General features: G+C 40.6%; 1 protein-coding gene across 4 annotated transcripts; it reads right to left on the bottom strand.

Moving 5' to 3' along the window:
* Window positions 1–3574: 3574 nt before the first annotated feature.
* Window positions 3575–14832, bottom strand: LOC119246260 (hyaluronidase PH-20-like). Of its 4 annotated transcripts, none has more exons than XM_037512586.2 (5): window positions 14723–14832; window positions 13261–13424; window positions 11616–12720; window positions 11071–11160; window positions 3575–4786 (listed from the first exon to the last, which is right to left on the bottom strand). In XM_037512586.2, the coding sequence occupies exons 3-5, from the start codon at window positions 12579–12581 to the stop codon at window positions 4112–4114; spliced, it is 1731 nt and encodes a 576-aa protein (XP_037368483.1). In that variant the 5' UTR covers window positions 12582–12720; window positions 13261–13424; window positions 14723–14832; the 3' UTR covers window positions 3575–4111. The 4 variants fall into 4 exon arrangements, with proteins under 4 accessions (XP_037368483.1, XP_054548597.1, XP_054548598.1 ...); XM_054692622.1 differs by having other exon boundaries at window positions 13261–13380; XM_054692623.1 differs by lacking the exon at window positions 14723–14832 and adding an exon at window positions 13493–14351 and having other exon boundaries at window positions 13261–13380.
* Window positions 14833–23339: the final 8507 nt, after the last annotated feature.

The following is a 23339-nucleotide window of genomic DNA, read 5'->3' as shown; positions in this document are numbered from 1 at the left end:
ATAGTTCTTAAATTGTTGTTCTTTATTCATGTGCCACAGTCTATGCACAACTTCTATTTACTTATCTATCATCGCCATCTGGACACAAGCTCCTTAAGAGTAAGGCTACTGTGGGTCTGCTAGACTTAAGGAGCCTGTTTGGCCACCATTTTTTTGTTACCTGCAGTTGTGCATTCCTACACAAGGTCAGAACTGCCCAGTCAGTCAGTCACAGGGGCCAAACCTTACAAGGTGCCTTTCAAATCAACCAAGAGCAGAAAGCTTGATCACCCTGGGAAGGCTATGCATCACGAGGTATGACCAGGAATGTCCTGGGGGGGGGTGCTGATGACCGATGTATGACAAGGGACCCCAGAAGCTGATCAGTGGAATGCCTTGTTGATAAGATTGGAACCATGGCAGAGGGTCTGGCTATGGTTTCAATTACAACGCTTGGTCATCAAGCAGGTAAGAACTATCTGATCAGCAGACTCATGTCCCCCTAAAGCCCTAGAGGACAAAAGCATATTTTCAGTTTCACCCATCTTTTCCTCCTACCCCATGTAACTGATGCTGTATGTTCATTCTATCAATTAAAAGGGCAGGATCTTGCTCATTCAGCCGCATACTGCAAAGTGCAGCCAGCTCCATGACTCCTGTTTATCAGTGTGGTGTTGTCAAAGCAACAGGTTTCCCTGGCAAAAATACTTGATCTAAAAAAATTCAACTTGACTTCAGCAAACCTAATCATGTAGAAGTATATGCACATATTACATAAAAATTTTTTGTGCAATCTCTTTTCTGCTGTGGTTTCTTTTCTTACTGGGTTCATGACCAGTGTGGCATGGCTGAAAACTACTGCTCTGACAATCCATCCAGTCACCTTCCCGTACCCAATAAAAAAAGGATATTTTTCCTCTTTCTCCCAAAGATATTTATTGAGCTATTTTTAAGACCAAGAGCCTTTCATGTGTCATATTAATCCATTTTCTCAAGAACCTGACAAGGGATGCGTTGCTGCCATTTTATCAGAATGGAAGTTGATCCAGGTTAACTATCACACTCATAGTGCAAGTAAATGCTACAAACTGTGCTTTGCCCTTAAAAATATCCAACTCGAAACTCCATGCCCTTTTAAATTCACCTTACTGTCTCCATTCTCTCTAAGTCCTCAAACACCCGATGGTCATTAAGGTGTTCAAAGTAAACTACTCTCTGTACAGTGTCTTTTCCAGATTTTTATCCAATTATGTATTTTTTTTGTGGCTTACTTAAGAAAACACTTCTTTGGCAGTAGAATCTTAAGTAGAGTTGAGATGAAGGACAGATCTAAGGCAAAGGGTAGCATTGACCCAAGAGGACATGAATTGTGAAAAGTGGTCACCACAACTCCCATGCTTAAAATTCCTTCATGTCTTGTCCCCTTTGGTTCTCATTTGCCAAAAAGTATTTATTAGCTAACTTTTAACAGTACCAGATACTGTTCATCACACTGTGGTTATAGCATCAAGTTAAAAGACCAAATGTGTCTTCATGATACTTCCATTACAGGGAGGCAGAGGAGAGTAAAACTAGACAAAGGTAACATGCTGTGCTATGTATGCATGGACCAAAAATAGGGCAAACCAATGTTTTTGTGTCCTTAGGGTAGATCCCTAATTGTGGAATTGCTGGGTCATATGGTAGCTCCATATTTAGTAAACTGAGGAACCTCCAGACAGCTCTCCGTAGTAGTTGGACCAGTTTGCACTCCCACCAGCAATGTAGGAGAGTTCCTTTTTCACCACATCCTCGCCAACATTTGTTGTTGCTTGTTTTTTGGATATGTGCCATTCTTACTGGTGTAAGGTGGTATCTCAGTGTGGTTTTGATTTGCATTTTCCTGATGATAAGGGATGTGGAACATTTTTTCATATGCTTGTTAACCATTTGCATTTCCTGTTTGGAGAAATGTCTTTTAAGTTCTTCTGCCCATTTCTTGACTGGATTGTTTATTTTGTTTTTGTTGAACCATGTGAATTCTTTGTATATCTTTGTGATCCCTTATCAGTTGAATGGAGCACAAAGATTTTTTCCCACAAAAACATTGATTCAAAAGAACACCTGTACTTTGTTTATTGCAGCACTATTTACAATAGGTAAAACCTGGAAACAACCCAAATGCCCAAAAACAGATGACTGGATCAAGAAGATGTGGTACATATATATACACAATGGAATATTATTCAGCAATCAAAAAAAAGATAAACTCATGTCATTTGCAGCAATGTGGATGGAGCTCAAAGGAATTATACTCAGTGAAATAAGACAGAAGGAAAAAGAAAAATATTGGATGGTTTCACTCATAACAGGAATATAAGGGAACCAAGTAAGACATTAATGTAAAAAAATAATAACAGTACAAAACACACAAAGCAAAAACAGATACAATTATAAATCAGAGGTATACTGCAGGGGACGAGGAGGGAGAGGGATCAGAGGGAGAGAGGGAGGAGAATAGGGGTTGTGGTGATGGTGCACGGGTGCATTGGGGAAGGAAATTCTATGGGGACTAAACCTAAGAGGGTGGGGAAAGAAAATATTGTTTAAAAATGATCAATGATGTAAAAAGAAAATAGCATTAAAAATAAAAATAAAAAAAAACAAAAAAAAATTGGGTAAACCAAGGGGTGTGGGAGTGTTGCATTAGAAAGTCCAAAGGTTATTATGTGGCCTGTATTTACTGTTCACTGCACTAAACACCACACTCAATGTTCCACCCTTCTCAAGTTCCTCTGTCTTGAGTTTCCACACTACCCAACTGCTATTCAACCTGCCAGCCAATGGGACCCATGGTAGTTTATGACACTCTTGGAATTCTTCTCTGACCCTCAAATTCTTGTGTTTCATAGCAAGCTGAGTTTCTATCATAACATTTATCACGCACCCTTGTAATTTTCCAATTTTAATGTCTGTCTTCTTCATACCTACACCAAACTCACTGATGACAAAAAGCATGCGCCCTCCTCTTGAAACTGTGACGCTTCCTACTGAAACTGGCAGAGAATAAACATTCAATAAATGCTCTCTGAAGGATGTGGATGTATATTTAGATGAAATAAGGTATTTTGGGTGCACAAGATTGTCACTTGAATCAAGAATGGAAAGAAAATTGGAATACTTTCTATATGAACTTTGAAGATATTAAATCAAAAGCAAAGTTGACAGGATAAACTTTTTTTAAAGGTTACGGTTTTAGATGATGCAGCGGGTTGAGTGCAGTGCTGTGAAGCTGTCCGCAGCCTCTACAGTGCGGGTTCGAGCCTGGCCAGGGAGAATCCCACATGGTGCAGCAGACCTCTCCTGTCTCACCCACTGCTACCCTCAGCAGTGTCTTCGGTCCGTCTGCCTGCTCTGTTCCCTGCTCTGTCTCTGGTGAATCCTCTCATACTCCTGCACATCTGGCCTGTATCCCAGTTCTTGTATAAATAAATAAATCTTTAAAAAAAAAGTTACAGTTTTATACAATACAATGGGGAGAAATGATTAAGTCGAAGTAGCTAAAACCCATAGTTCTTTGCTGAAGACTGAACTGCATACTGCATTACAAAAGATAGTTTTCACATTAATATTTTCTTAATATTTTTATATGAATTATGAAGTATTTACAAAGACATTCATGTTCAGTAAATTGGTATTAACCAAACCTTCACTTTTCACAGGTAAAACCTAGGTCTTACAGGCCTTACAATCAGTTTTTCTTAAGATTGTTACCTCTGCATTTTATATATACATTCACAGTATTCAAAATCTTTGCTACAGAGTCAAAGCATTCAGAAAATATAAATTAAACATCATACAAAACAAATTCTTTGCTCCATTAGTAATCAAGATTCAAATCAAATGCAGATTCAGTCATAATATTGTACTAATGGTTTTAGTAGCTAAAGAGTTCTGTGATTTTGAAAATTAAAGGTGGAGATCAGTCTCCTTTGTTTATCCATCAATAATAATCAATAATAATTTCAAGTTTAATTTGATATTAGAAAATAATCTTTGCTCAAATGTCAAATTATCTTAACCACGTATTTTTATAAACACTTCAAATACAAAACTCTAAGTATTATCTTGTGCATGAAAGCAAATCATCTACTTAAATTGCTAAGTATAAAAATGTAAAAGCAAAAAAACCATGAAGTATATAGATAGGAAATTTAATAAGCACTGAACTTGTGCTGGAAGAAGTTATTTCGTTTTTATTGTCTTGAATATATAAATGACTCTGACTATCTTCTTGAAGGTTGTTGGAGAGAGCTTCCACTAAGCATTTGGTTTTGGGGTTCTCATTGAGGTCTTTTCCAGAAACACAAGGGGATGCTCTGGCAAGTGGAGAAGAAAATGAGACATTACCATAAGCAATAGAACGTCTCTTATTCCAATCTGATGGACCACTGAGTTTTGGGTTTATCAAGGCATTTATACAAACATCATTACCAACACATACATAAGTATAATTTGTAGTATTCACATCCACTGTAGTCACACAATTGATATTGGAATAACAGCTGCAATGAAATTTTTTAGAAAATTGCTGCAGGTCTTCAAGTGTGGGCTTCCCATGTACAGTGTATTTTCCACCTTTCACAGGTTGAATAACAAAACTCTTTGGGTTCAGGTGAAGATAGTCACTGGAATTCCAGTCTCTCCGTACACACACTCCTTTCTCTTTGCATAGTACTTGGCTACACATTTTGGCAGCTAGGGTGACGTTGATTATGTAAGGATTCAGTAAATCTTGCATAAAAGTGTCAAAGCTTTGGCAAACTTCCTGTAATTATAAGATCAAAATAACAATGGATAAGTTAGTTTCTATATAAATTAAATCCTAGCAATAAAAAATTTCTAAGGAAATCGAAGAAATAAGCCCAGGGAAAGAGGAACTATTTTATCACTTTTACCTTCACAAGCAAGACTATTCCACATGTATGTATTAACATTTGAAAGTTTCATATGCTGTTTCATGCACTGATTAATTCACTGAGACTTATATAAACTAGCCTTTGTCTTCCTCAATAATTCACAAACAAACCAGGATGACGGAGGCACAGATGAGGATGAGGTACAGCAGTTAGAGCATTAGCTCTGGAGCCCGCTACTCTGGGAATCTCACTTCCACTAGACTAGCTGAGTCAATTTAGGAAACTTCCAAACTCACCAAGTTTTAGTTTCCTATCTAATGATCTTGGAGAGGCTAATGAGCCTATGCATTTGCTTCATCATCTGTAGGATGATTTCAGCATGGGCATCATAGGACTGTGGTAAAAGATTAATGGCACAAAAAAGTAGTAGCTTAGGACCCAGTGTATTATTTCTCCTCAAGAAATTATAAATATAATAAATATCACATTTTCCATGCACATTTAAATAACATTGGAAAGATATGGCTTCTAAATTACTAGTTCATGGTTTTTTGTTGATTTTGATTTTCACTTTCTTATAGTTATTCATTTTCCTGGTCCCTTATTTAAGTTTTCTAGATTCCTGCTATGAGTGAGACCATCCGGTATTTTTCTTTTTCTTTCTGGCTTATTTCGCTGAGCATGATCCCTTCCAGCACCATCCATGTTGCTGCAAATTGCATGTGTTTATCTTTTTTGAATGCTGAGTAATATTCCATGGTGTATATGTACCACATCTTCTTGATCCAGTCATCTATTTTTGGGCATTTGGGCTGTTTCCAAAGCTTAGCTATTGTAAATAGTGCTGCTATAAACATAGAGGTACAGGTGTTCTTTGGAATTGATGTTTCTGTGTCCAACAAAAAACCATGAACCAGAGACACTTTTGGGGGGGTGGGTGGTGGGAGGGGAGGGATTGGGGTCAGAATGAGGGGGTTGCAATTGTATGGGGAATATAAAAATAAAATTTATTATTTAAAAAAATTACTAGTTCAAAATAACAGAGGTTCAACTGAATACACTTTATAGTAAATGTGACCTATAGTTCATGTTATGGGTGAATTAAGCAGTTATTTTATAAATGCATTTATTTGCAGAATCTGAGTATTGAAAATGACCCCTCTTGATACTAGGGTGTCCTAAAACTGGGACACTATCCTTTTCTATACCCAGAAGATAGTCACTTTCTTTCATGATGACAGTGCTGAGGAGGTGGTTCTAGTCTTCAGAAGAGCAAGCAGGTGGTGGTATGTCAATAGGCAAGTGGAGGAATCTTGGCAGCTTCCACTTGAATCTATTTCCTGCTACCTTCCCATCCATAGAATAATGGCCTTCCAAGGCTGCCCAAACCCTATTCCCTGGAACCTGAAACTCTGTTATCTTACATGGCAAAAGGACTTTACAGATATGATGAAGGGTGTGAACACTGAGATGGGGAGAGATGGAGCTGAATTAGCAGGATCCTTTCAGGCTAGTTCTCATAAACATAGAACTGATTCCAGTTGGGTTTGGTAAAATGAGATACAAGGTAGAGGATAAATCCAAGGTAAGAGAAAATCAACCCAGCATTGTTGCCTTTTAAAATAGAGAAAGTCATGAGGCAAAGAATGTAGTGGCCCTTAGACCAAGAGCCAACCAGAAAATAGAGATCTCATAGCTACTATCAAAAGGAAATGAATTCTGCCAACAACCCAAAGAAACAAATCAGGATCCTCCCAAGAAAGTATTGCAATCCTGAAAATGCCTTGATTTGCTTTAGATTAGTGAGACCCATGTTAGACTTCTGACCTGGAAAAGTACATATAATAAATTTCTACTGTTTAAAACCAGTCTTGTAATTTTTATAGCACTGATAGAAAACCTCTTCTTTTTATTATTTTTGAGCATTTTTATCTTATATATTTTTACATCATTTTTCATTTTTGCACAATGTATGCATTTTCATCTTGGTTATAGTCCCCATACAATTCCCATCCCCCTTGTTTTGATCCTACTCACTCTTCTTCCTGACCCCTGTAGTGTGTCTCTAGTTTATAGTTGCTTATTGATTTTAAATTTTACTTTATTATAATTAGTCTTTTTCCTGGTCTCTTATTTGGGTTTTCTAAATTCCTGCTATGAGTGAGACCATCTGGTATTTTTCTTTTTCTTTCTGGCTTATTTTGCTGAGCATGATCCCTTCCAGCTCCATCCATGTTGTTGCCAATTGCATGAGTTTATCTTTTTTGATTGCTGAGTAATATTCCATTGTGTATATGCACCACATCTTTTTGATCTAGTCATCTATTTTTGGGCATTTGGGTTGTTTCCATAGATTAGCTATTGTAAATAGTGCTGCTATAAACACAGGGGTGCAGGTGCTCTTTTGAATTAATGTTTTTGTGTCTTTTGGGTAAATACCTAAGAGTGGAATTAATTGCTGGATCATATGGAAGCTCCATCTTTAACAAGTTGAAGAATCTCCACACAGCTTTCCAAAGTGGTTGGACCAGTTTGCACTCCCACCAGCAGTGCAGGAGAGTTCCTTTTTTTCCCACATCCTCACCAACATCAAATTAAAGAGCTTTTGTACACCAAAAGAGACAGTAACCAAAGCAAAGAGACATCCCACTGACTGGGAGAAAATTTTTGCACACAACACTAATGATAAATGACTGATCACAAAAATCTACAAAGAGCTGAAGAGACTCAACAAAAACAAAGTAAATAATTCAGTCAAAAAATGGGCAGAAGAGCTGAAAAGAAACTTCTCCAAAGAGGAAATGCAAATGGCCAACAGGCATATGAAAAAACATTTGTCACTTGTAATCAGGGAAATGCAAATCAAAACTACCATGAGATACCATCTTACAGCAGTGAGAATGGCACATATTAAAAAAACTAGCAACAACAAATGATGGCAAGAAAACTTCTTCTTAACCTTGTAATAGCCTTTCATTGTGTTTAGAACAAAACTCAACTTCTCTTTTTTGCATACAGCCTAATCTGATTAATCCTTCCTTCCTTTTAGTTAATCCTCCTCAGCCACTGGACATACCAGTTGTTTCATGAGCTGGCAGCTTCATTTCAAACTGCTGCGCTTACTGCTCCCTTTGCTTGAAATGCCCTTTCCTCTAATTTCGAACATGGTTGACTCCACCTTGTCATTAGATCACAGCTTTCATTAGACAATGCCTGGCTCACAACACACCTTTCCTGTCTACTCCCTCTCCTCTCTCTCTCTTTTATTTCCTGCAAGGCACTTTTAACATCAAATATTTCTCTTGCTTGTGTATTGTTTCTATACTGCCAAAACTCACATAAACTCCATGTGTGCAAGGACTCTGTCAATATTGCACTTACCCCCAGTTCAGAGTCTGTATGAGAATTTATACCAAGCACAGATGACCCTCCATTTGTCCACAGACAAAAGTTAGGCAAAAAGAGGAAGGCAGGATGGGAACAGTTTGGAGAGTCATTAGCCTATTCAAGACGTAGTCTCTTGAGAGACCTAAAACCGAATTTCTAAAAGATGAAGGCTGGAATTTGTCAATATCCAAGGTATATAGTATAACCATGGTCAATTTCAGGCTACCAGCCAGATATCACTAGATGAAGACTGGAGATCAAGTTCCCCATTATTACAGTTTGGCGTGTAGTGTGGAACAGCACATATAATCCACTAATACAGGAAAAATGGATAGAGTATGGATAACAGCACAAAGAAGTAACTCACTTATATATTTTGAGTTATTTTTTTTTCACTTAACTTACTTTATTCTAAGTTTTTATAATTTAAGTTTTAATTATGACTGTAAGATCACAAAATCCCTAGATATTTAGCAATCAGGTTTCATGAGCTGGGACCAGTAGAAGCTGGTTCCGTCACATCACTGGAACTGATAAAACAGAATGGAAGGAAATGGTTTGCTTACATTTGAAAATAATTGTTTTATGTCAGTTCAGTCATTGTAAGTAAATTTGCAATTAACAGCTCTCAAGTTGTCAATCAATTAGGGGCAACATGACAAGTGATCCATGCTCTATTGATTACGAATGCCATAGAAAGAAGGGGGAAGTGATGATAGAACTGACATTCAAAATGACCACAAGGGCCTCCCCGGTGGCGCAGCGGTTGAGCGCTGGGTTGCGAAGCTGCCCGCAGCCTCTGCGGCGCTGGTTCGATCCCTGGCTGCTCCCCGGCCACCAGAGGAGGGTCCCACATGGCGCGCAGACCTCTCCTGCCACCCGCTGCTCCCCTCAGCAGTGTACTTGGGTCCTTCTGCCTGCTCTGCTCCCCGCTCTGGCTCTGGTGAATTCTCTCACCCTCCCGCGCTTCTGACTGTACCCAGTGCATGTATAAACAAAAACAAACAAACAAACAAATAAATAAATAAAACATGCCTCTATTTAAAAAAAAAAAAAAAATGACCACAAATTGGGAGAGGCAGCAAAAATATACAGAACACAGCACACGGGGACTATTCCGAGGCAGCGTCATCAAGTGGAAAATAGCCACATTGAAGCTGAGGGAACCCTCCTATATGAATAATGCTGAAGATGATCTGAGAGTCACAGCGGAAGAATGTAAAGATTAAAGAACAATGAAAAAGTGTGACAAATAGTATGTCAATTCGTCCTACTCATTAGGGAATATCTGATTCACTCTTCATCTAAGTAAGAGCAGAGTTCCAAGTTCCTTTTTTTAAAAAAAGGACTTAGTAAGAAAATGATTAAGTGGCTCCATCATAAAATGGATCAACCCTTCAAACAGGGTTCATAGATTTGGGGGAACAATTAGTGAAAATTAGAAATATATGTAGGAGAATAATTTTAAATGATTTTCTAACACACGAAAGGGACTAACTTTGTTCCATTAGACTAATCAGTTTCTTTGAATGTTATTTTGTGTTATTTCTTTTTTTTTTCCTGATGCCTTTTTTTTTTTAAGATTTATTTACTTATTTATACAGACTGTGGGTACAGTCAGAAGCACAGGAGGGTGAGAGAATTCACCAGAGCCAGAGCGGGGAGCAGAGCAGGCAGAAGGACCAAAGTACACTGCTGAGGGGAGCAGCGGGCGGCAGGAGAGGTCTGCGCGCCATGTGGGACCCTCCTCCGGTGGCCGGGGAGCAGCCGGGGATCGAACCGGCGCCGCAGAGGCTGTGGGCAGCTTCGCAACCCAACGCTCAACCGCTGCGCCACCTGGGAGGCCCGGCGGTTGCATTTTATACCAGAAATAAAATTATGGTTTTTCTGTCTTAAGCACAAAATGATCAAAAGATCTCCTCTGCTCTTTGAATACAAAGTCTCTCTTCTCTGTCCTAGGAGAATTCCCCGGGGCCATGAGTCCATCACACTTTTTGCAAGGCAGGCACATCACTAGCTTTTCCACATCCATCAAGAAGGACAAAGCAGTCCTGGAAACCTCAACAAATGATAGCACTATCATCCAATGAAGCTTTACTGATACACAGGGATATATTAGTTTCTATAATTTTTTACTTATCCTGAAATGCTATTCTCTTTTTTATTATTTTCCCATTTAAAGCTGTATCATAAAGCTGTATCAATGATTCTTCACTGAGATGCCCGACAAAGTAAGCAGCTGGCCAGATTTGGTCCACAGTCATCAATTGCTGACACCTGCAACTGACTGTCATTCAATGATTGATTGAATAAATAATTGTTCAATGAAGAGCAGTTAAGAGAAGGAAAGAGCAAAGGAATTCATGCTGACTAATTGTAGTTCTTTTAAGAAGAAAACACAGGGCCTCCCCTGGTGGCGCAGCGGCTGAGCGCTGGGCTGCAAGTCTGCCCGTTCAGCCTCTGCAACACCAGTTCGTTCCCCGGCCACCGGCGAGGGTCCCACAAAAATAAGAGAACACAGGTGTGGTAGAAAAATCACCAAAAATCAAGTCATAAAACCACATTCTATTCACCTTTTGGCTACTTATTGGCTGTCTAGTCTAGAGAATTTTAATTAACCTCACTGATTTGTGTCCTCACTGGGAACAGCTACAGTTTTCTGCCTCACAATAGCACACAAATGAAATTTGATTCAGTCAGTATCCATGTGCCGAGCATAGTACTTATTTCGTTATTGACCATCACAACAATTTCCCAAATCATTAAAAAGAAATGTTTTGATTCAATGCCTACCTATACCACTTACCATAGTTCGGCTTAAATTGTAGCCTCCCCATATTACCATTCCAGAGACACCTAGAGCCATGCTTTCCCCAATTGTGTCCACAAGGTCATCCTGGTGGATGCAATAGAAAGAATTAACAGGTGCAATAACTTGAAAGTGTGATACATGGGACAGTAACACCTAAGCTAAGCTGCAGAGCCCACAATAATATTTTTAAATACTTCTCCAGTATTAATATTCATGTTTTACATAACCACTGTCCTACTATAGCAAACACACTGAGTTCCTGTATGATTTTAAATACTTCGATTGACAAGTGAGCAGGCCCAGGAAAGAAAAAGAAGAAATTGAGTGAATCATTGCCTGTGCTATCTTATTCCATGATTGCAAAGGCATTAGAGATGAAACCTTCTTATTTTGTACTTATGTAATGATGCGTCCTACCCGTGTACATAATCCTAAAGGCTATTCAAAGCAAAATTTTCCATCTTCCAAAAATGATGTTAAACTTGATTAAACACCACGGTGGACACTATTTCATTGCCCTCATACCTTGATTTACTTACCTTAGACAGAAATCTATCAGACTTATCAGCAAACACTGGACGGAGGTATGCAAACACTGGAAGTGGGTCTGTATGGTTTCGCACTTTAGAAACCCGAAGGGCTTCCCGCACGCGATTCCGGACAAATAGCGCTGCATATCGTGAATTCTTTACATCAGTATTTAAATAAATGGATGGGTAAAGGGCGGTGCTTTCATTCCACAACCAGCCGAGATGATCATTTCTTTTCATTTCTAAATAAACGCAACTTCCATTGTAACCAGCTTTTTTATAATGAGTATTGTAACATTCAGGGAATCGATAAAAACCCCATAAGTATTTCGGCCGTAGTGATTTCCCCAATTTTAAAGTCTCTAGCATGAAAGTCTTTCCTGCTGTTTCAAACTCACCCTTGGCAATGTTGGTGGCATTATTCAAAGGAAGTGTTACATTTTGTTGGCGAATCAAGTCAATAGATATATCTCTGTAAATATGTTTAGGGCTCCAGTTTCTTTCCCAGATGGGCCTCCATTCTTGCCAGTCAATTACAGCCAAGCCCACATTGTTTGGTCCAATGTAATAGGCAATGTCAAGGGCAGCTTTGTCCAAATGTTTTTGCAGACATCCCAACTGGGGGATTCCTCCATTCACACTGTCTCCTGTACGTGAATCTATATAAGGATAGTAGCCAAGTTTATCGAAATAAAATATTAAAATACCTTGTTTTATGACGTTTTTCCGGGGACTACCTGTTAAGGGGAAGAGGCTCATATCTATCTTTATATTATGCCTTTCATCACACAGTTCAGTTGGGGCATTGGAAATCCAGAGGAAAGGATTTTGGGGGGAAAAAGGAGATGCTGTGAAATCCTGCATCAAACAGTCTGGAAACAGAAGAAATATTCCGTGGAATCCAACAAAGCATCTGAAAAAGATGTGCTTGAACATTAGCACTCCCATGGCAAAGAAAATGACTGTAAATGCCATTTATTTCTTCCTAGACACTTTGGTTTATACAGTATTTGATGTAAAATAGATGCAGAGAGGAGAGATAATGATCATGTAATATTTAAATGTTATTCTTTCTTCAGGTTTTAGAAACTTTTTGTAAGTTGATTATCTGTAGCTGGGAAAAAAAAGAATATACTGTTGACAACATTTTTGCATCAGAGTTTGGAAGCTTCACCAAGTTCTCAACTTTAAGGACAGAGAGTTTTATTCATTTTGGAAGATGGTGGACCTACTCCTGTGTTTGAAACAACAAAATTATTTTATCTTTTGTATGATACAAATTCTGTGATAGCTAACATTTGTCTCATCTTCTGAAATCAATACTGAGCCTGCAGTGGGGTGAATGCAGCCATTTTTTTCAATTTTCTTCCCTAGTTTCTAAGTCCCAAGTAAGGACATTTATAAGAGCATAAATTTATAAAAGCATAACTATAAAATCTATAAGTCTCTTCCATGTTATAAATATTATGTCAAGTCATGAGACTTTAGTGGTGTGGAAGATTTCACTTTATTTTGTATATGGTGTTCTTTTTTTACTTTTTCTTTTTGTTTACTTTAAACCTCACTTTTCATTTTTCAAATGTAAGTCATTAGTTAATGTTTGAGGTGGCACTGGTCTACATAGTGTATGTGATTCAAAGGCACAGATTCTTACCTCCTCAGATATACGTCACCACACCCACCACCAAGGTAACCACAGTCCTCTTCCACAGTCTACAGGGCTCCATTCACACCCTGCTCTCCACTCTTCCCCTTCCTCTTCATTAGCTTCAATCTACAGTCAGACATTGAGGATTTATGCTCCAGCAAATTCCACTCCTTCCAGAACAGAGAAAACGCATTCATGCATTCACACATGGTGGCCACGCAACTGGTTACAAACTTACCAAATTTACTTTCAATTGCAGAAATTGATGACTAGATAAAGCACAAAGATAACATTCTAGGGTATATACCTGAAGCACCACGGGAACCAAATATCTAAGTGTCCAAGATAAATGCCATGTGGTTCCAGACAGAGAATGATGTTGAAGGTGGGTTGGGAATGGAGGCAGGAATTAGATAGACTTAAAAACAAAAAAGCATTTACAAGATGTATTCAATAATCTGAGAGACTCTGGCAGAGATGAAAAGCAGTAGAATTAATGACCTAATTTAGCTACAATCCTCTTAAAATTGTTACACACTTTGAAATACAACTTGTTATTCTAAGTTTAAGTTGGAAATATTTACAGATACTGACAAAGGGTCAATTACAACTAGGGTGAAACTGACCGAAGATGTTTTCAGTGTAACCAGAACATGACTTCAAGGAAGGGAAAAAGAAAACGAAAGAGATGCAGGGGACACGTTAGATATTTCTGACTATCTTAAGGACTTATAACAAAATTGTAAAATTTTAGTGAGAATTCTGAAAAGTGGTGGGGGTGGGAGGCAAGAGAATAATCAGGATCAAGGTTAGAGGTCAGTTCCTAGTAGGTCCGCTAAAGTTAGGCCAGGAACCCTCAAGTCTCTTTAGAGTTGGTCTCAAGTCTCTTTAGAGTTGGTCGGTGACTCTGGGAGCAACTAAACCATGACTCGGGAAACAACCAGAAGGGACCAAGATGGTTCACCCCTTCCCTATTCTTGCTAGTGGCAAAACTGTAGAGTCTCCATTATTTTAGTCATGCCTATGCCTAAAAGGGCTGGCCCCTCAAGTGCCTTCCTGTCCTTCGGGAAGAAGCCTTGCACCCCCAGATTTGCTCCAAGCCTCTGCGAGAGCCAGCCAGCTTCGGGGCTCTGTGCTCGCGCTCTAACGGGCTCTGCCCACCAGGCTGCTCCATAACCGACCTCCCTGAAACCCGCTCTCCTGAAACCAGCTGTACCCAGTGCTGCCCGCTCCACAGGCTCTGGTGCCTCCAGGTTTCCTCTGTGGCTTGTTCACGTCTCTCCTTAAATTATTCAAGGGCCCTGCACTGCTCGAGGTGTGAGTGGGTTTCTTCTCGGCACGCTCGCTTAAGAATCACCTCCTGACAATGATCTCTGCAAGCCAGGTTAGGGCTCCCCCGAGTAGCACCAAGCACTGCTCTCTACTTGCTTGCAAGTGATGAAAGTCGGGTTTATGATTCTGATCTTACCTGGCCCACGACCTCAGTTAAAATATCCTTCTCTCTGGCTTCAGCTGCCAAGCCGCAGTTTGCATCTATTTAGATTTTCATGACGTAGGCGATCAGTTGGCCCCCTGCGCGTCCGCCTGAGTGTGCTCAGACTTTGCAGGACACTGAGATGTTGTTTTACAGTATTGCTTCCATGCAAGTTCAAGCCCCTGTATCTATGCTTGTTTGTACCTATTTGGAGGAATATAATGGGATTAGGTCAGGTTCTTCAACAGCATTGCCCTGAGATGAATCATAGCATGTGTTGTCATTTATTAAGAAAGCTGTTAAAAAAAAATCTTTCAAGAGAGAGAATAGTAGAAGAAAGGGGACTAGCCAAGAAAGTGTGACTTTTCACATCAATCCTGGAGAGGGCAGCATTAGCCTGACCACCCAAGTGATCCAATTAAGGGTGGCTAATCAAAATTATACTAACTGGGGAGGTGGGCATAGGATCCAGAGGAAACTCATTGAATCTGGGGTGAAGGGGTGGCAAGCCAAGAGACCTTGGAGGATCCTGGTGACTCTGTTTACAATGTGTGAGTCAACAATGTGTGGGGTACTGGAATAATAACTGTATACTGACTTTTAGTAATATACTAAAAGTATATTTAGTAAGTCATTGAAATGTATACATTAAATTGAAGAATTGTATGTGTGAATTATCTCAGTTAGGCTATGATAATAAAAAAAAAATTCTCTGGTGAAAGCAACCCAAATTTTGACACTTAGACTTCATATAGACTAAGGTCAAAAAAATGTGAACTCAATCAATAATTGTCAAGAACATAAATTTTTCAATGGCTATGACTGAGGTCAGAAAGAGTAAAAAGATACAGAATCTTCTCATGTTTATATAAAATATTAAATATCTATGATTAAAAGTTTAAAAGATGGATTCATAAAATGGTTAAATGTAAGAAACTGTCAAATAATATGTAAGCTAAGCGCAAAATATGCCAACTGAGACATAGACCAAAACTACAGAACTCCAATACCAGACTTACCATCTTAAATGAGCCAGAAAGGAAACACAGATTACCTAAAACAGCAGGCAATCATACAGAAAGCAGCAGTTTCAAGAAAAAACAATATAAAATGGACAAAAGAGCTACAAAAGGGTAAGGGAAATACCTACCACTCATTACTTTTATAAACATCAAAACTATCTTTCTCTATAAGGGATAAAATTTAGAAATTATCGGGCCTCCCCTGGTGGTGCAGCAGTTGAGCGCTGGGCTGCGAGGCTGCCGCAGCCTCTGCAGCACGGGTTCAATCCCCGGCCACTGGCGAGGGTCCCACAAAAAAAAAAAAAAAAAAAAAATTTAGAAATTATCAGATTAAAACCAGAGTTCTCCTCCAGAAGGCTTTCATTCATGGAACCTAAAAGTTGACCCTCAGTAAGAAGGAAAGTGAGCACAGGCAGAAGTTTGATTTATAAAAAGGTAGAATGAGGAAATACAGGTTAAATAGGTACATTTAAACAAACACTGTCTACATACAATGCAAATAATGTTTACTTTGGAAAAATTTACAAAACTAAGATACTAGATGAAGTGCAATTTAACTGGAATTAATAAGAGTGAAGATGGGAGATGGGAAGGAAGGAAGGAAAGTCAAGAACCTCCCATGTTTTAAAAAATTTATTTATGCATAGAAGAACTAGGATACAGGCCAGAGATGGGGGTTGGGGGTGTGAAAGGATTCACCAGAGACAGAGTGGGGAGCAGAACACCTAGATTGACTGAAACACACCGCTGAGGGGAGCAGCGGGGGAGAGAGTAGAGGTCTGCTGTGCCATGTGGATCAGCTCCCTGGCTGGGGATTGAACTCAGGCTGCAGCAGTGATGGTACGATAGTTCTGAGACTTAACCCCTGTGCCACCAAGGAGGCCCTGAAATTTGTTTGTTTAGCAAAATCAAAGTTTATTTCTAAACATTATTTGTACCTTTGGGCTTCTTTTCTTCTTCCTATTTTTTCCCCTTAGAATATTGCCTGAAATATTTTGCATGGAAAAAAGGATTAAAAAGTTGTAATTTTTTATAAAAATATTTTGACGCAAAGTAATAAAATAAATTGTGTGCATAATTTTTCTTATAATCTTTACATAAGTATCTCTGAGAATAGAAACTCCAACTTTCACCAGATTCCTAAAGCCCCTTTGATGCCATAAAGGTTAATAATCATAGAATAAGGGGCCTCCCTGGTGGTGCAGGGCTTAAGTATCAGCACTATCAAGCTATCACCAGCCACTGTGGCATGAATTTGATCCCTGGCCAGCGAGCTAACCCACATGGCACAGCAGACCTCTCCTGTCTCGCCCGCTGCTCCCGTCAGCAGTGTATATCAATAGATTTGCCTGTTCTGCTCCCCTCTGTCTCTGGTGAATCCTCTCACCCAACTCCCCCCGCCTCACACCTCTGGCCTACACCCCAGCTGTTGTATGCATAAACAAAAAAAATAAACCTTAAAAAAATTTAAAAATCATAGAAGGAAATTATGAATATTTTAAGGTCAGGGCCATAATTGTACCCTGCTTCCTCCTCACTGCACATGGAGAGCTGGAGAGTGGCTGTACTTGATACCCCGGGCAGTTGGTCATGGTTGCCCCAGTTCCCTAAAGGGTATTGACCACAAGAGACAGCGTTGACTCAATGAACAGGTACATATGGATTTTGACTTAAGAACTGAGTATGAATGTTAATGTCTTGTCAAGAGGAGGAAAGCTTATTTATTAAATATCTTATGAATTGGAGAAAGAAGAATCAGACTGGAAGGATATAAAAAGAAAATGTATCTCTTTGGTTGATAACACAAAATGGAAGTAGAACATGTTTCTTTATTTGTACTGCTCTTCCATGCTGGATTTATCACAAAGTCTCTAACAATGAAACATCATTAGGGTATTTATATTCTTATGGACTGAAGAATGTCCCCTCAAAATTCCTATATGGAAGTCCTGCCTCCCTCTGCCTCAGAATGTGACCTCATTTGGAGACAGGATTTTTACAAAGGTAATAAAATTAAAATGACGCCATTAATGTGAACCTCAGTGCAACATGACTTGTGTCCCTCTAAGAAGTGGGAATCTGGAAACTGACGGGGACAGATGGAAGACACAAAAGATGGTTAAGAAGAAAGGCCTGGAACCGATCCTTCCCTTAGACCCTTCTAAGGCACCCATCCTGCACACCTTTATCTCAGATTTCTAGACTCAAGAAGTAAGAAATTTCTATTGTTGAAGCCACCCAGTTGGTGACAATTTGTCAAGTCAGCCCTAGCAGACTTAAAAAGACACAGAACAAATGCCAGGCAACACCAGGCAAAGACTATGAATCCAGGCGAGCAGACCCTGGGGGAAACTCCAAGTTGGGGCCCAGATGCAGATATGTTTTATTGAACCCCTGAGGCCACTGCCCAGGGAAGGAGAAAACTCTTAGTACCTAATACAGGCCAGCAGCAACAAGGTTCAATGTTTAAGTAAGCTCACCATGTATTAAATCTCGTACATAATGTGATACCTCTAATGTAGGAGTCATGTGTTTCTTTTGATAGTTTTTCAGGCACAGAAGTGTAAACTATAGCATCTCAGTGGAAAAGCAAGGCTTTTAAGAGCAGACTGAAAGGAAAGCCTTACCATTCTGAACTACAGTTGCAAATAACTTGTCCATACTTTCTCTCTGACATTTCTTGCATCATGCTTTATCTTTACTCTTCTCCATCTTCATCCTCACCCATGGAGGAAAGTTCAGACTCCCTGGCTCAGCTGGCTTCATGCCGTCTCCCCATGCTCCTGGTTTCAAATATCATCTAAATGGCCTTGGACTCCTGGTATCTTTCAGACTCGATTTGCACTCCGGTTCTGCCCTCTACTTCCTGGCTTATATTTACATAATAAGTTATCTCCATCACAGGGTATTAGGGAGATTCAGTGTTAATTCTGCCTAGAGCCAGTATCCAATAAATAAGAGCTAAGTAAAAATAGCAATAGCACAACAGATAGCTTACTGTGCTTATTATGTGTCAAGTGCTGATCTAAAGCATTTCCATTTCAACTCCTGTAATTCCTACATAGATGAGGAAATGAAGGAAGGCACAGAGGCCTTATGTAACTTGCCGGAGAACCCACAGTCCAGAAGTGATACACCTGGAAACTCAGGTAGTCTGGTTCCTGTACCGACCCGCGGGGTTCAGAGGCACGGGAAGAGAAGGGCTGAGGATTGAAATGAGGGGCTTGACGACTTGACGCTAGCGTTTACTTCTTTATTTTTCCTTTTACTACTTTTACATATCTTTCTTTTCCCTGACTTTCTTTCTTCCCTGGCTTACTCTCTGCTCCTCTCGCAATAAACTCTCTCGCAATAACCTCTCGCAATGACCTCCTGACCTTCTCGTGGTTCTCCTCTTATATCCTGGTAGCTCCTCCCATCGTACCTCCCAATCTCATTTGATTAATAGGAAACACCTGTGGTTTCTCAGCAGGCAAACGGTAAAGCGAAAACTAATTAATGGCACGTGTGTTGCGCAACACGGCGCATGCTCCAGGCGGCTCCGGACATCTCCCCCTTTTTTCTTTTAAATGAGACACCTGGCCTGTCTTAGGTTGGCATATTCCGTGACCAGCCTTACCCGTCATCGCTAATCCGGCGCACTTGGTCCGGACCGCTGTCTTAGGTTGGTCTGGACGGCTACATTCTTACCCGTCTTTGGCTCTCAGGTTCTCTAGGGCTAAGTTGACCCATCCGGATGCCACTGGGGAGTCCTGGTCAAGTACCATGGCGCCAAGTACTTGCCTGACCCCAATAGCACGTTTTTTGTTTCGCTTCCGAAGCCTACGGAGAAACCATATGCCGAATGCACAAACTGCAACTCTGGGAGGAGTCCTCTAAACCAGGCAATGAGACCCTTACTCGAAACAGGGTAATCCGAGTGTTGTTAACAGTTATGAGCTGTCTCGCCAATTGAGAGGTCAGGTTCAGGAGCTGGTGGTTCCAAGGTCCTCTGATTGCACTATTTAACCTATTTTCTTCCATAAACATATTTTTCACCATAACAGGAATTACACAAATAAAACTGTACAAAAAGTTACAATGCATGTGAGCAGTTAACAAAAGTGTGTATCTCTTTTTACATCAGAGCTATCTGCTAATTAAGCATCAAAAGTCCATTTCATAAATGTTCATTCATATCTTGCTATGTTATAACACAAAAACAACATTGGCAACTAAATTGTTTATAGTGTCAGCATTTGCAGCAGTTTGAGTGACAGACGGTGGCAGCAGCCGCGGCCACCACTATTGAAACAGCGACAACAGCTGCAGTGATGCCAAAATCACGTCTCCTTCTAGGTAGAACAGGAGAAAGATGTGCAGAAACATCCACGGGTATGACTAAAGTAGAAGGCAGACGAACGATCACTGCCCTCTCTGCACTCCGGGTCCAGCAGGCAGAGAGGGTGCAGGGCTCCGCTGAACAATTCAACACAGTTGCATTTCCTGCATTATTGAAGAGGACAAAAAAGAAGGAGGGGACAGGCAAACAACAGTAGACAAACTCTCTGATCTATTATTCTGGATACTAACGGATTGTTCAATGGTAGAACTAATGTTTGCAGATTAAATGTCATTAAATAATTTTACCTCACCCTGGCCCAACAGGGCACTATCCAATGGCTTGGAAGCCAGACCAATAGTAAGATTAGTGGCAAATACTTGCGGAAAAGTGGAATCATGACGATCAAAAAGGAGCAAAAAAAAAGCTGATGCACAATCGCCCATCGTACTGACATCTGGGACGCTCGTGTCATCAAGGTTAGCAGGGTCAGGTACATCGACAAACCGAACCAATCGAGCAGGAACCCATTGGGGTGATTCCGCATCCTGTGGGAAAAGACAAATGCTGCCGGGCAGCTGTATTAATACTGGTGCGGGTGGTTGCCACTCATTATTAACTGGGTCCTTCCATTTCGCTTGCAGCATCGTGACCTGCCGAGGGTCTGGCGACCAGTGCCGATCAGCAGCTGACCGCCCCTGGGTATCTAGGGTCAAAAAATTAAGGGTAAAGAGAGCTGTAGTCAAACGGTCCCTGGGGGAATGTTCTCCCAGTTTGTTTTAAAAGCATAGTCTTCAGAGAACCATGGGCACGTTCAACTATACCCTGCCCCTGCGGGTTGTATGGAATTCCTGTTTTGTGCACAATGCGATGGACCGCACAAAAGGAGGCAAAAGCCTTACTGGTATAACCTGGACCATTATCTGTCTTAATGACACGTGGGCGGCCCATTACCGCAAACGCTTGTAGCAAATGTGAGCGGACATCAGAAGTCTTTTCACCGCAATGTGGGGAGGCGAAAAGAAAACCGGAGAATGTGTCGATGGAGACATGTACTCTAGTAAGCACCCCTTGAGGATCTGTCCCTTCCACGACTGGGTAAGCATAATTAGGAGCCTGGGAAACCAGGACTCTTTCCATCATAGAGCACAGTCTTTCCATTAACGGAAGATCAACCCTGTCGAGTGTTCTAGGAGGTGGCGCAGGAGGTGGCTCCCCAGGTGTTTTCCATCTCCTTTTACGCTTCCCTGGCTTATAACAACCGAAGCCTTTCTCATCCTGTTCCTCATCTCCTCCCGACTCATCAGTAGAATAATCTAGGGGAGGGGCTGTTGGTATTTTTTGAGTAGAGGAAGGGGGACTTACCGATGTAGAACTCACAATGGAACTTCTATCTTCCTCCGTTTGTCTCGCTGTCCTGACGGCCTCAGTGGCTAACTGAACGGCAGCAGTGCCACCAGCATTAAGAGCATCTCCCACCACTCCCCAGACCGTCAAAGTAGTGCAAGGAAGAGACTCAAGGCCATATAATTGCTGATGCAAGACAATATCTCCTTTCACCTTATTCCAATTGTCACTATCGACCTGATCCTGCTTCAGAAACCATTTACTAGTAATACTAAGGGTCTCTACAAATCCTTTAAGAATTTTTCTACTGAGAGGAACCCCAAACTCTTTTAGAAGAGCTTCCAGGGAAATAACTAACTGCCCCTTGGACATTGAATTGCCCATGAATCCCAGCTACCTTACTTTACTTTACTTGCCGGCTCACCACAGCTGGTCCTTCAGCGGTTCCTTCGTTCTTCTTCGTGCCCCGCGCTGGGTGCCACCTGTCCCGACCCGCGGGGTTCAGAGGCACGGGAAGAGAAGGGCTGAGGATTGAAATGAGGGGCTTGAGACAACTTGACGCTAGCGTTTACTTCTTTATTTTTCTTTTTTCCTTTTCCTTTCTTTTACTTTTCCCTGTCTTTCTACCTTCCCTGACCTTCTCTCGCAATAACCTCTCGCAATGACCTCCTGACCTTCTCGTGGTTCTCCTCTTATATCCTGGTAGCTCCTCCCATCGTACCTCCCAGTCTCATTTGATTAATAGGAAACACCTGTGGTTTCTCAGCAGGCAAAACGGTAAAGCGAAAACTAATTAATGGCACGTGTGTTGCGCAACACGGCGCATGCTCCAGGCGGCTCCGGACAGGTTCCAGAGGCAATTTTCTCAAGCTCTCAGGCATTCTGTCTCTCTATCATTATTACTCATTAATAGTGACACAGCCCTAATCTCTCCCTTAAACCTCCAAATTATATCATTTTATAAACAAAACACCTTTCTGGACACCGTGTAGACCCCTCGGGTACAACATATTCACATGAGTACCCAAACTGGCTGCTTTTTCATGAGTGGACAGCGCCTTTGAAAGAAGCTAGTGTCACATTGGCTTCCGTGCCTTCTCTGGACCAGCAGCATGGAATGGATGATTGATTTCCAAGTCAAGCCTCTTCTCTCCATTCCTACTGGAGACTAGGCAACCCCTGGAGTTCAAGACTTTCTAATTTCTGCTCTAGATAATAACGACAAGCCTCTGACTGGTTTTCCTGCCTTCAGGCTGGATGACCCAATTTCCCTCAACTCATTCATCTCTACAGACTCTCACCATTCCAAACCTGCATAAAGAATCAATGACAGGTTTGTGAGCATTAGCCCAGAAGATGCTTCATATCTGACTTCTTTTTACCTTTCTAGCTCTGACTCCCATCTCCTACCAAATGCATTTTTGTTTCAGTAATGCCCAGATTTTCCCTCTCCCCCTTCTCTTCCCTGCTTCTCCTCTGCTTCTTCTCCCTCTTCCCACTCTCTCTCTCTTTTCTCTCTCTTTCACACACAAAAGCACACAACCATGCTGTCTCACAACTAGTATATATTAGAGTCCACAGTTTACAGTCTGCCCATTAAGAATACACAAAATAATCACAGGGAAGACATCATCGCTAACCTTCCCATTCACTAGTGTCCTCATTGCCAAAATAACGTTTGCTACTTGAAAAAAAGTCACTTTTAAATCAGTTTCACAAGCCAAACTTTAAAAGTCACCTTTAAAGACAGAGTACTACCAAAACAATTACAAACCAGCAACATTACTCTGTATTCTGTTATTAGCATCTTAACTCTTTTTATCTGAAAGATAAGCTGACTTGCTGCTGTAACCTAATGAGCTAGCAGGTGACTACTTATTTCTGCTTGCTGAAATCAAAAATCTTGATGACATGGAGACAG

This window comes from Talpa occidentalis, unplaced genomic scaffold (genome assembly GCF_014898055.3).
Source record: "Talpa occidentalis isolate TD23 unplaced genomic scaffold, MPIMG_talOcc4v2.1, whole genome shotgun sequence".
In the NCBI taxonomy this organism is placed as follows: domain Eukaryota; kingdom Metazoa; phylum Chordata; class Mammalia; order Eulipotyphla; family Talpidae; genus Talpa; species Talpa occidentalis.
This window is presented reverse-complemented; position numbering and strand designations above follow the sequence as displayed.

Coding starts and splice junctions, on each gene's coding strand:
- LOC119246260 (XM_037512586.2), bottom strand. CDS start 12,581: ATGGCATTTACAGTCATTTTCTTTGCCATGGGAGTGCTAATGTTCAAG. Junction 11,161..11,615: donor CTGATAGATTTCTGTCTAAG/GTAAGTAAATCA, acceptor TGCATCCACCAG/GATGACCTTGTGGACACAAT. Junction 4,787..11,070: donor ACAATTTAAGCCGAACTATG/GTAAGTGGTATA, acceptor TTATAATTACAG/GAAGTTTGCCAAAGCTTTGA.